This window comes from Triturus cristatus, chromosome 12 (genome assembly GCF_964204655.1).
Source record: "Triturus cristatus chromosome 12, aTriCri1.1, whole genome shotgun sequence".
Classification (NCBI taxonomy): Eukaryota; Metazoa; Chordata; class Amphibia; order Caudata; family Salamandridae; genus Triturus; species Triturus cristatus.
In genome coordinates, this window is record NC_140595.1 from 382,464,161 (window position 1) to 382,477,171 (window position 13,011).

Sequence of the window (13,011 nt, forward strand, 5' to 3'; positions counted from 1 at the left end):
AGAGGTGGGGCTCAGAGGGGCAGAGGTTTTGGAGGTAGAAGACGTGGAGCAGGAAGCCAAGGGGGGACACAGTCAGACAACATGACAGACAATAGGCAGAGCGGGAACTATTTTGATGACCCTCGGGGACGACAGTACTATCATGACGACTATGTCATGGATGAGGTGATGAGGTTGTCTCACAGTTAGGACAGCCAAAGACAGGGTGAGGGACCAGTTCCAGTGCCTGTAGATCAGTGCAGACCCTATGTCACTGCGGATTTGCAAGGCTCCACCAAGAAATTTCTAGTTGATACAGGAGCTATGGATAGCTCTGTTTCCCGTTCACTGGTCCCGGGGGCAGCTCTGTCTGGCCAAAATAATATTTTGGTGGGTTTCTCAGGCGTGCCGGTTGTTAGCACCATTTCCAAACCCCTGGCTTTGACTATTGGCCCTCTAACAGTCGACTCCCCATTTCTGCTGACGTCAAATTGTGGAGAGAATTTACTGGGATTGGATTTGCTGAAAAGATTACATGTGACAATATATTGTTCCCCGGAGAGTGTTCACATGACTGTTGGGCCACGAGTTGCCCATGCCAAACAATGCTTCGCTAAAGATGACCCTTTCCCTCCTGAGTTCCATGAGGTGCCGCGTACGTTATTGGAGGCAGGTGACATGGATGTAGGGCTGCTTCAGATCCCACCTGTCTCCATCCAGGTAAAGAATAATGCCAGGTTGCCCCAAGTTCCACATTACAAGATATCCCAGGCAGGAGAAAAGGTCTTATTGCAAATAAATAACAATTTGATTAAGCCTGGTGAAGTTGAAGAGACAGCAGTGAATGTGTGTAACAGCCCTATTCTTCCTATCCTTAAGAATGCACCTTCGGATTGCCATGACCACCACCCTGATGTTTACCGCTTTGTAATTGACCTGAGAGAGGTCAATAAAATAGTAGTTCCCCAATACCCTGTGGTGCCCGACATTACAGCAATTTTGACAATGATCCCTCCGACAGCTCAGTTCTTCACAGTGATCAACTTAAAGAATGCTTTCTTTAGTTAGTATACCATAACACCCTGATAGCCGTCACATTTTTGGATTTACAATTGCTGGCCGGAGTTTTAGATTCCGTTGGGCTCCACAGCGCTATACAGAGAGTCCTAGTATTTACAGCAAGGCTTTAAAAACACAGCTGGATTCATTGGAGCTTTCCACTGGTAATGTGCTGCTGCAATATGTTGATGATCTGTTAGTTACCTCAGACACTGAACAGAGCTGTAAGGAGGCCACAGTTAAATTACTGCTCCTTTTGGCACACCATGGTCATAAAGTGTCCTTATCGAAATTTCAGTATTATCGACAGGAGGTCACCTACTTAGGTCACCTACTGTCGAAGGAGGGTCACAGACTAACACCAGAACGCATAGCTGCCATAACTAACATGTCCGTCCCTAGGACCCAACGCGAGGTACGTGCATTCCTGGGGATAACGTTGTATTGTCGGCAATGGATCCCTGGCTTCTTCTTACTAACAAAACCCCTTCTTTACCTCACCACCAAAGATGTGCATGAGCCTTTGCCTTGGACACCTGCATGCCAGCAAGCTTTTGAACAATTAAAGACTGCGCTTTGCTCTGCTCCTGTGCTTGGTACTCCTGACTACCAGAAGCCTTTTGTGCTCTATGTACACGAGGCTGACGGTTGTGCGCTTTCTGTACTAACACAGGGTTTCAGTGGTAAGTAGAGACCCTGCACCTATTTTTCAGCTGTTTTGGATAATGTCACCAGGGCGCTGCTGAGCTGTCAGAGGGCTACTGCGACGGCACTGGTATCTATCAGACAATCGTCAGGGCTCGTCCTTGATACTGACCTCACAGTGTTGGTACCTCAAGCTGTGGACACGTTATTGAACAAGACAAAGACACAGCACCTCACCAGTGCACGTCTTACTGGATACGAACTGACCCTACTTGCCCCGCACATTACCATTAAACTATGCAAAACTCTCAATCCAGCCACGTTACTACCCCTCCCTTTGGAAGAAAAGGACAATGATGTCCATGATTGCCTGTTTCGGATGGAAGAGGAAATGAAGGGACGTGTAGACCTGACAGATGTTCCCTTATCTGACCCCCGAGGGGAACTATATGTCGATGGCTCATGTTTCAAACTGCCGGACGGCACTAATACAGCAGCCTATGCAATAACAACATTACATACTGTAGTTGAGACATCCAGTGTCCCATACCAGTCAGCCCAAGCTGCCGAGTTAGTTGCCCTCCTGAGGGATTGCAAGCTGAGTGAAGGTCTGACTGTTAATGTCTACACCGACAGTCAGTATGCCTTCGGGGTAGGGCATAATTTCTGACACCTCTAGGCGGACAGAGGGTTCCTGACATCCCATGGTCAGAAAATACTGCATGGTCCATTAATACTCAGATTATTATTAACCCTTTCTCTTCCTGACACGTTAGCCATAATAAAGCAGTGGTTGATGATGTGGGTAGGGGTAATGCCTTTGCAGGCAAAACTGCCAAGGAGACAGCCAGAATAAAGATGAATAGGATGTTTGTAGCAGTACCTGATAGATGGGTCCCAGACAATGCGATGTTTGAACATACTGTGGAAAACGTGAGGAAGATACAACGAGAAGCATCTGTAGATGAATTGGCAATGTTGGAAGAGAGAACAGGACGCTTAGATGGGGACGGGTGTTGGACTGATTTGTCAGATAAACAGAGGTGGTTGCTGCCCAATGCCTATATTTTTCTTGTAGTCACTATGGCCCATGGCCCAGCAAACATTAGTGCAAAAGGCATTTGCAAATTGCTAGATCCAGTATGGCAGAATGAGAATATCCCTAAGGTTGCAACACAGTTAGTGAGACACTGTATCGTTTGTTTGAAACACAATCCTGGAAGGGGCACCCCTACACCTGCTAGTAACTTTGCCCCACCTTCCTTCCCTTTCGAGGTCATCAAAATGGATTTAATCCAAATGGAGCGAATAAACAACTTGAAGTATGTACAAGTGGTAGTGTGTGCATTTAGTAAGTGAGTAGAAGTCTACCCAACTAAAGAGAATACAGCCATAGCAACAGAGAAGGTACTTCTAAAGGAGTACTTTCCACGCTACTGATTGCCATGTGTTATCTGGAGTGACAATGGGAGCCACTTCAATGCTAAAGATATTGAGCTGGTGTGCAAGGGCCTACAAATTACACAGAAATTCCATGCGGCCAACCATCTTCAATCCGCTGGCCTTGTCGAGAAGTACAATGGCATTCTCAAACTGAAACTAGCCAAGATTCATGAAAGCACAGGATTAAAATGGCCACATGCATTGTTCCTAGCACTAATGTCAGCAAGAGTGACGGCACATTCTAGGACAGGATTGTCACCTAACGAGTTGATTTTGTGTGCCCTGCTAATTGTTTGGGGCGTCCCGAGACCTAAATGTTTTTCAGAAATAGACTATCCTCTTTTGATTGATTATTTGTATTCCTTGTCTAAAGATCTGCATTCTGTCCACCAAGAGATATCTGCAGTCCTACACCCACTGCCAGAGGGCCCCGGACATCGGATCCAGCCTGGGGATTTCGTCCTTGTGCGCCAGTTTCAACACAAGTCCTGTTTGGAGCCATAGTGGAGAGGCCCTACCCAAGTGCTCTTGGCCACTCGGACGGCTGAGAAGGTGGATGCCCGGAAGCACTGGGTGCATACCTCCCATATAAAAAACGTGCCTCTCCCACTGCTGTATGATTCCTGGGTGAAGAACGGGATTGCCGACCAGGACAGGGAGCTGGTTCCCCGCTTTGTTCCCTTTTCTGATATCTGGCTGAGAGAGACACAGACCGAAAAGGAGAGTGACGAAGTTTTGTTCGAGGCGAATCCCCCTGAGATAAGGGCCCGCCTTGGGTACTCCAGCCCCCATAGCACAAAGTCCTGAGTCTCGATCCTCAACCGATTCAGAGTCCTTTCCCTTGTTTGTTGATGAAGAAGTGCCTGGGGACACTTGGTACAATATGTGGCCCCGATGGAGGGGCATTGCACCAACAGGGTAATACAGGAGTTAGGGAAAGACTTGAGCTTAGGGTGCAGGCGTTGCGCCTCTAGCACCTGTTTTAGATTAGAGTGAAGAACTTTGGTGTACTGCCCTGGACACTGGACAGGATCGTTGAGGGTATTTGCCCAGGGGGGAGGTTGCCCTATCCTGAAAAAAGGATTGTTTTCAACAAGGGCCACAATTGTTTTACTGGGTTGCGATTGTGCAGCTCCACCGTAGGAGAAACAACGTTTGAAGAACGATAGGAGCCTCCTTGTGAGGCTGTAGACGGACACAGGGAAGAAGAAAACCCCTCTGGCTGGTTGTACAGCAGCTTCGATTTCCCCAAAGTACTTTTCAGCAGTGCATCCATTTGGTCGCCCCATCCCTGATGAGGAGCAGCCCTTTATAGCTCCCCGCTCATATTCCCATAGTCCTGTTTGGTCCACTTGGCCCCTTAAGACTAAAATTGTGTTTGTAGTAATAATTTTTCTCGGATCTTTGTATTTGGAATACTATTCTTCCTGGAAGAAAACTATCCTGTGCATGCTTGGATAAATACTACCCCCACACCCCCTGAACATATTATAGGTACTTTAGCCCCTCACAAAGAAGAGCACCGTAAGACTTACAAAGATAATGTTTTTATTCAGACGCTGCATCAAACGCATACTTTTTATAATACGAAAAACTGTTGGGTGTGTGGGTTGCTGCCTTCAACTACACACAAGAGTGAAAAACAGCTCCCTATGCCTTTATCCTATGTTAATAGTTGTGAGGGTTGGTTTACACTGCTTAGTTTGGTCCGCTCTTTCTCTCAACCAGACTCCTTGGAACACAAGGGCACTAGGCCCCGTTCATCAATGACAATGAAAGTGTACCCTCAGCATAGATCACCATATGGTGCTTCCCCTGGAAATGGGCGTTTTGATCGGATATTCCTGACTTCTTTGTTTGTGTCCGGCCCAGACCAGTACTTTTCCACCAGGGGCGTGGCCAAAGTCTCCTGAAGGATTCATCATCTATCAGCGAATGTTGGGGAGCCAGTCCCTCTCCAACCATCTCAGGGTGCGAGTTATGACGGACTCCTCTGCAGAGGAACAGTAATAAATACTTGTTTGTATTCTCTACTGTCTGACTGACTCTTTATTTGGAAAGGCATAGCAGGTGGTCATAAGTACCCACGTGGCTCTAGAGGGCCACGTCCTTCACACCCAGTGAGGTAATTAAAAACAAGCGCTGGAGCCCACACTTTATTTTTTCCTGCAAATTCCCGAATATCACAAATTCAATGCAAAATTTGTTTTAAAAAGGCTTTTTTCACCGGACGCCTGGACCAACTTTAGGGGGTCAGAGTATTTCTACCCTATCCCCTTTTCTTTCTTTAACATTGTTTTGTGGGACTCAGCTGAAACAAGTCCCAAGATGGGTGCCAACACTTCCTGGTTGAAGTGTTGGCACCCAATCACAGCTCTGGATTTTCCTGCATGACCTCGTCATTATTTGCGGAGTCCTCGTAGCCACAGATATCACTATCTTTTTTTTCTTAAATTTCTCAACAACTGCTGGAACGGATTTACACCAATTAGCAAAAACCACAATCTGTGTAACGAAATCTACCTTTCTCCCAAATTTCGTGTAATTACATCCAGCGGTTCGGGCTGTAGACGTGTTCATATTTCCTATGGGAATTAACATGGGAAATACACTTTTTTTGACACCCCCTCTTCTTTTGGCCTCCGCTCGACGATTCGCCTCAAAACTTTCCATGCACAACAAGAATCACCAGCACACTTTTTGGGGGAAAATTTCATGAAGAGATATCGGCAAGTCAAAAAAACGCTTTTCTTATGGAAACATGGTCCTAACTGTAACTACCTACTGGCAACCGCCAGTAGGTAAGAAACAAACACTATAAATTTAAAATTATAAACAAATATAAAAAATACATTTTTATCAATATTAGGAAATGTATTGGAGTCTGGGAATAAAAGATTTACTATTACCACTCCAGGTTATGCAACACTAGGGTAAGCGTTGGACTTAAGAGGGGCTACATTTAATATTTCCACTGTAGTCTGTGGAACAGTAGGAAAGCATTGGACATTGGAGGGGTTACATTTACTATTCCCACTCCAGTCTGTGCAAAAGTATGGAAAGCGTTGGACTTTAGAGGAGTAAGATTTACTATTCCCACCAACTCTGTGCAACAGTAGGGAAAGTGTTGGACTTTGAAGGAGTAAGATTCAGCTGCGGTCCGTGCAGGTAACTGCAGTGGGGCAGGTGGGGCCGGGTAAGGGGGGATTTCGAGAGACGATGTCAGGTAAGACTTACTAGTCACACTCCAGTCTGTGCAACAATAGGAAAGCATTGGGCTTCAGAAGTGTTACATTTACTATTCCCACTCCAGTGTGCAACAGTAGGGAAAGTGATGGCCTCGGAAGGTTGCATTTACTATTATCACCCCAGTCTAAACAACAGTAGATAAACTACTTCACTTCAAAGACATTACATATGTGAATAACCATATTAATTGCAAACATATATAAAACTCTAAAAATAAACATTATTACTTAACTTAAAATATATAGAAAAATAAAAAATAAACTATTAGCCAATTTCCAAAATGTGTAAACAATGTAATAATTAAATTTAAATTAAATAGTAATAGTTATTAAATTATTGCTTAAATACATTTCCACCCTAGGGTTCTACAAACCTAGCAACCCACACCAAAATTATGATGAAAAAAAATATATATGTAACACAATTTACATAACTGATAATCAATTACATAATTAACAATTTATGGTTAATTGTTAATTCATTATTACTCAATTAACTTTCCATCCTACAACCTTACAAACCCAGCAGCTCACACCTAAAATATAACTAAAACATGTAATTATTACACAATATATAATTAATAGTCATTTAAATATGTATTTATGCATTAGTAATAATTATTTTTAAATTATTATTCTATTAACTTCCCACCCTTACGCCTACAAACCTAGCAACCCGCAGCTAAAATATAACTAAAATTATCAGTATTACAGAATTTGCATAATTAATAACCAACTGACTAATTAATGATAAATTATTTAATTAATTTTTAATTAATGAATACATGACAAACTTCCCACATTATAACCCTACAAATGTAGCAATCCGCACCTAAAATATAAGTATAATAAATCTATATTCCACAATCTACATAATAAATATCAATCCTATATTTACTTAAAAACGATTAATTAATAATTGATTATTACTCAATTAACTTCCCATGTTAACCCCCTATAAAACCAACAACCCGCTACAACAAGATAAATTACTATTACCAATTAAATAAAAAATTCTAAATCATTTAAAATGACAAACTATATTTAAAAAATTAATAACATTTAAACAAACAATACTAACACATAAAATTAATATAGAAAGTAAACCACATTAAAATAATTAAAAAATGATATTCTTTACAACTATATGATTGAAAACGATATTTATAACAATGATATTACTTACCTGTCAATGATATTTCTGTTCTTGCAATGATATTTCTGTATCACAATATTTTTTATCACAATATTTTTTTTCCAATATTTCTGTCTCACAATATTTACAACTCGATATTTTGTCCAACTACCTGGTCAAAGGAGTTTCTGTAGGGAGGAGAGGCTTAGAACTCAAACAGTGAAACTATAAACCCCATAAATAACTCACTTCCAGCCCACTCTAGTAAATGTGAGTAATGTAATACCACAACAAATCAAACTAATATATATCTAGATTGGGGTAAAGGTACAAGATATACTATCTCACCAACAGGCTCTTGGTCAAGCACTACACCCCTTTGCAGTAGTCTCTCGTACTCTAGAACATTATCCCAATGTCCTTGGTAAGTTCTTATAGATATTGATTACGCAAATATTAGACCAAGTTCGGGTCCACAAAGCAGTGACCAAAAAACGAGAACTTTGCAGGTCAGTTCAAATAGTTATTGAATGAAGGTGATGACACAAACAAAAGGCTGACTTCCTATTAGCAGGATTATTTTTGTACATTCAAGAGACAGTCTCTCGCGCCTTTGAGCTCAGGTCTCGGGTTATATGCTCAATGGAGAAGTGACTCTTGTTTTGATGGGTGGTGCACTGATCAGGATTGCACAGTTGGGGCCCTTTCTGGTGTTAGAGGGCTGCAAATGGCAGCCTCACTCCTCACTCGGGCTACTGATGTGATCAGCATGACAGGCCTAATCGGTGAGTGCACAACATAGGGAGTTGAAGCCTCTAGTCCATGGAGCAATTCTATCACTTTAGTAACAATGATGACTCCTGTACAGTAAGTGTCAGCTTCATTCCTCACTTGGACCAATGATATGATCAGCATGGCAGGTCTGATCGGTAAGTACTCATCTCTGGCAGTTGTGGCATCTTGGCCATGGGGCATTTTTTTCCTTTGGCAGGGATGACAGTTTTTTGCAGGATATGTCACATTTCAAACAGCATCCATTCTTCGGGCACAATGAGTGGGTACTGGGAGATATGCTACTGTTTTTTCTTTGGTTGCTTCACACAGTTTGATAAATGAACATGTTCTGGGAGTCTGGATGACCCATGTAGCTCAATGCAGCACAACCTTTACTGCCAATAGTAGTCCTCTCTACTGGGCTTTGCATACACCTGGAACACAATTGGCCTTCTCTACTGGGACAGTCTCTTCTCCTGCAAGGCCAGGTATTAATCTGTCCGCAGGCAGCCATCTAGGTGATAGGTAGACCCATGGCTTCTGTGGAAAGTTGCACAGATTTCTGATGATTTCCCCTCATCACTGTGATGCTGGTTGTCACACAGACATCTGACCTGGTCTCATAGTAGTTCTTAGAGCACTCTATGGAAAATGTTCCTCCTTGATAATGAAGAATTTGGACATGGAACGAAGTGGGTTGGTTTGGGTTTGACTTGGGTTTGACTTCTTTACTCATTTTCCCGGGAAATTCCCTTTCAAATGTAATTTTGACTGTATGCTGCTAATTGCTGTATTTGTGTTAAACTGGTATTAATGAGATGAAAACTATGCCCAAGACATTTTTAACTTGTGCAAAAATGCCAAAATAATGATGTAATACTATTACAAAATGTACCGCATTACGTCACATAATTTGTTTTTTCCTGTCCCATAATTTAGTCAACCCTGCCACAAGTTTTGGATCTCCCCTGTGGCATAATTCCAGTGGTCCTGGCAATATTTCTATGCGTGCCTTAGGTTATCATACATATCAGTATTAATGAAGCTCTGTACCAACCCAATGGCGACGACTAATGTCTGTTGCTGGTACACTTATTGATCGCAATAGTAAACAGTCAAAATGACAGAGAGGAAGTACAGAACCTCAATGATGGAGTGATGATGCTTAATAGAGTAATCTATTGTTTGATTGAACCTACAGAATCGTACAGCCTCTGTGTCCACGGTTCTGAAGAGGCCTTGAAGCATGAAGGGTTGTTTTTGTACCACTGTACTCTAATATTAAACAATTTTTTCTGAAAGCAATAATAATATTCATGCGCTCCAATAGTGGACATTTTAAGTAACAGTCTACCAAATCATTGCCTACTTTGGGTTGCTGCATTGTCTCTCCTGATATGTTACTCCGCCTCCACAGTTTCGAGAGCACTCCGACCATTTAGACCAATCTGACCAGCCACCATTTACAGGTCGGGGTCCAAAGTCTCCATATTTTATGCACTGACCTCTCCGACACCACTGAAAAGAAATTAAACAAATCAGTAAAGGTTGCAGTGTATTGTGATGGACATATGAAGACACATCAAACCACTCAGACTTGTAGCATGTCTAGCCAAATACTGATGCTTCTGCATTGCCACCTAATTATCACCATCTATATTTCATGAATGCTACAAATGCTAAACCTTTTTTTTTCTAGTATCAATGAGAGAGCCAGAGGATTTGTCCAGCTTTAGGAGATGTCTAACTCAGCACTCATTCAGCACTAATTCACCCCATGGGGACTGAGTCCCCATGTTTTTTAATGAGGGCCTCAACATTTCTTGTCATGTTGCGGCCAGCAAATCAGATCTAAAGCTTTTGCAGAACACAAGGGAGATTCTTGCCCCACTAAAGCAAGGTGGCCAGCAGGAAAAAAGCAACCTTAGCCAGTGAGATCACTCTACTATTTGAAGTTGTGTGCCAGCTCACATCAAAACCCTACTGTAAATTCCTAGAGCCAAGAGTTAGTTCATGCCACACTGGGCACTATGCCAAGGAACACCCTCACTTACCAATTCAATGTGCATGCAGATCTTTCTTTCAAACTGCCATGTTCAATAAATGTATTAGTGTGATCGGAGCAGAAACCGACCTTCACCATGCCACATGTAATGCAATTTTATATACTGAACATCTAATTTTACGTTTTCTGTAATTTACAAGCATATTTGGCACATTATTCTCTTCTATCTCTGTTTCAAATTGGGAGAAAAACAACATTTGTGCATGATAAAAATATGCCATCTGCTCTTGTAAAAACAAGTCTGTAACATATGCTACAATAAAAGGACAATGGGTTTTTAAGTGTGTTTATTTACTCACGTTGTCTTGTAACTTCCTTATATAGAACCAGACACAAGTATAGCTGCATTGCATTTGGCACATGAAAGGGCCTCTGTGTATGATGTTTGTAGGTTAGCCACAAGCAATCAGAACTAGAAACAACGCGCTCGCCTGTGTCTTTTGAAAAATAATTGCAGAGAAGAAAAGTCATGGTGGTGGATCAAACGTCGAGACCACAAGCTTGCATTGTTTTCTGAAAGAAACCAAACTGTACGTGATCATAAATGCTTTGTTTTTTTGATTTAGAAGTTGATTAGTGATTTCAGGAGTACTAATCACACAAGGGCATCTGTTATTATAGGCCCTGTGCAGGCCCCGTGGCTTTCATTTTTCTCTACAAAGGGCAAGTAGGGAAACACACCGGGAGATAAGAATCTCCAGGTAATAAGGGTAAGCATCCCATTTAACATGAGATGTAGTCCTAAAATGTGTGTCAGGATGTTGCTGGCAGTGATGTCCTCAAAAATTGTGTTTATCTAAGCTTAATCTGATATATGTATACCACACTCTGGGATGCACTGCTACTGAATGTGGATGGTATTTATTTTCTTTTTAATACGGAAGACTTTGCTTGTGTGCAACCCAACTATAAATATATTAGGATCTAGTTACCATAGTAAATGCATTTTTGGTTTGCAAATAACTTTGATTTTATTTGATGAATCTTCAAGAAATTTCCCCCAAAAAGGTGTATATCCACCTCAGCTCCTTCCTGGAAAGTTTTGGGGTGATCTGTCAAGTGGGGGCTAAGGAAAAAGGGTTTGGTGGGGGTGAAACACAATTTCCTCATGTACTAGCAATTGGGATTTCCTAACAGTGCTGCAACAAAAAACGGCAGAACAGAATCACACCAGATTTTTCAGAAAACTAGAACTTTCCCAGAAAGTGTGCTTCTTATAATTTAGTGTACATCCATTCCGTAGTTTTTGAGAAATTAAGATTAAAACATTATACCTATCTGGACTGTTGAATACACGGGCAAGTAACTCTAAATAATAGAGTGATCTCATTGGCTAATGTGTTTTTTTTTCCTGCTGGCCACCTTGCTCTAGTGGGAGCAAGAATCTCTCTTGTGTTCTGCAAGAGCTCGAGCTCTGATTTGCTGGCCGCAACATAACAAGAAATATTGAGGCCATCATTACAAGAGAAGGGACTCATTCCACATGGGCTGTAAGTGAAAAACACAAGGCGTAAGGGGTAAGGTAGGGCTAGCCTGACCACCTGTATCTTGTGGGGAATCGCACCATCCCGGCCAAATGAAAAAATAAATACTTGGGGTCCTACAACCCCACAGGACTCTCGCAGGAGCCAGCGTGACCCCCTTACTCATGCACGAGTCCAGAGGGATCGAAAAAGAATTAAAAAACAATAAGTGCTGTGGGTGCCCCTTAAGGCAGACCAGGTCTTCTAGGTAACTCCATGCTATGCACAGTGGAAGGCTGCGCACAGCATGGGTTAGCTGCCCATTGGGGGGGTTGGGTGCAGGGCCTGAAGTAACTATAAAACACACCTTTGCCCTGCACTGGTTTAGACTTCACATATTATATCACTCATAACATGTTGTATGACATCATTAATAACATCATAAATGACATCTGAAAAAAATCATTATTACCATCACTGTTCATGGCAGTGGAGTGAATTATAGTTACTCCACTAAACAAGAGATGGTGAATTTCAGTGTTTTTATATGTTTTTTCGAATATTTTGTAAGATATTATACAAGGGGTGATAACTGTTTTTCCATTTTATAACAACATGACAATTGTCCGTCCAATCAATTTATAGCCTGTATCCTGCAGATAGTTTCATAAAACTACAAGGGATATTGCCACTATTACCTCAATTTGATTTTAGATTAATTTATTTGTTGCACAATTAATTAAAATCATTGCAATTCATACAAAAGAAAACTTAAAAGCACTTTCCGTTCTCTTTTAAAAAAGAGTTCAAGTTAAAAAAGGGATCATAGCTAGCACGGCAGAAATTCATGACGGTCGTCTACTGATAAAATAGAATTAATCTCAGACATGTATTTTACAAAACGGGCGGTCATCTGATCTGATTCACCCTTCATACACTCCTCTAGGGCTTATTGACATGTCCGCACATTGAGGATCCGCCAGATTGGACGCAACCAAAAGGTTCACAAGGGGAATAAGGTTCTGCAGATGTACAAGACGTGAATTTAATTTTCTTCCCCATTGCTGCAAAGACGGCACTGAGAGAGCGTATCTGCCTTGTACCTCCGGCTGTACTTATACGCCATCAGGGGGATTAGGCCAAAACATAATCTTATTAGGTGATGTTTCACTGGTGGCTTTATGAGGGATGACAGATAGT

At 41.8% G+C, this 13,011-nt stretch overlaps 1 protein-coding gene across 1 annotated transcript in view; it reads right to left on the reverse strand.

The window, feature by feature from the left end:
- Positions 1-13,011, reverse strand: part of ADAMTS18 (ADAM metallopeptidase with thrombospondin type 1 motif 18) — a 336,350-nt gene that overhangs the window by 133,645 nt on the left and 189,694 nt on the right. Inside the window, exon 12 of the mRNA XM_085637512.1 lies at positions 9,653-9,801. Coding sequence (XP_085493638.1) covers positions 9,653-9,801 — 149 coding nt within the window. The remainder of the gene's footprint in view (positions 1-9,652; positions 9,802-13,011) is intronic.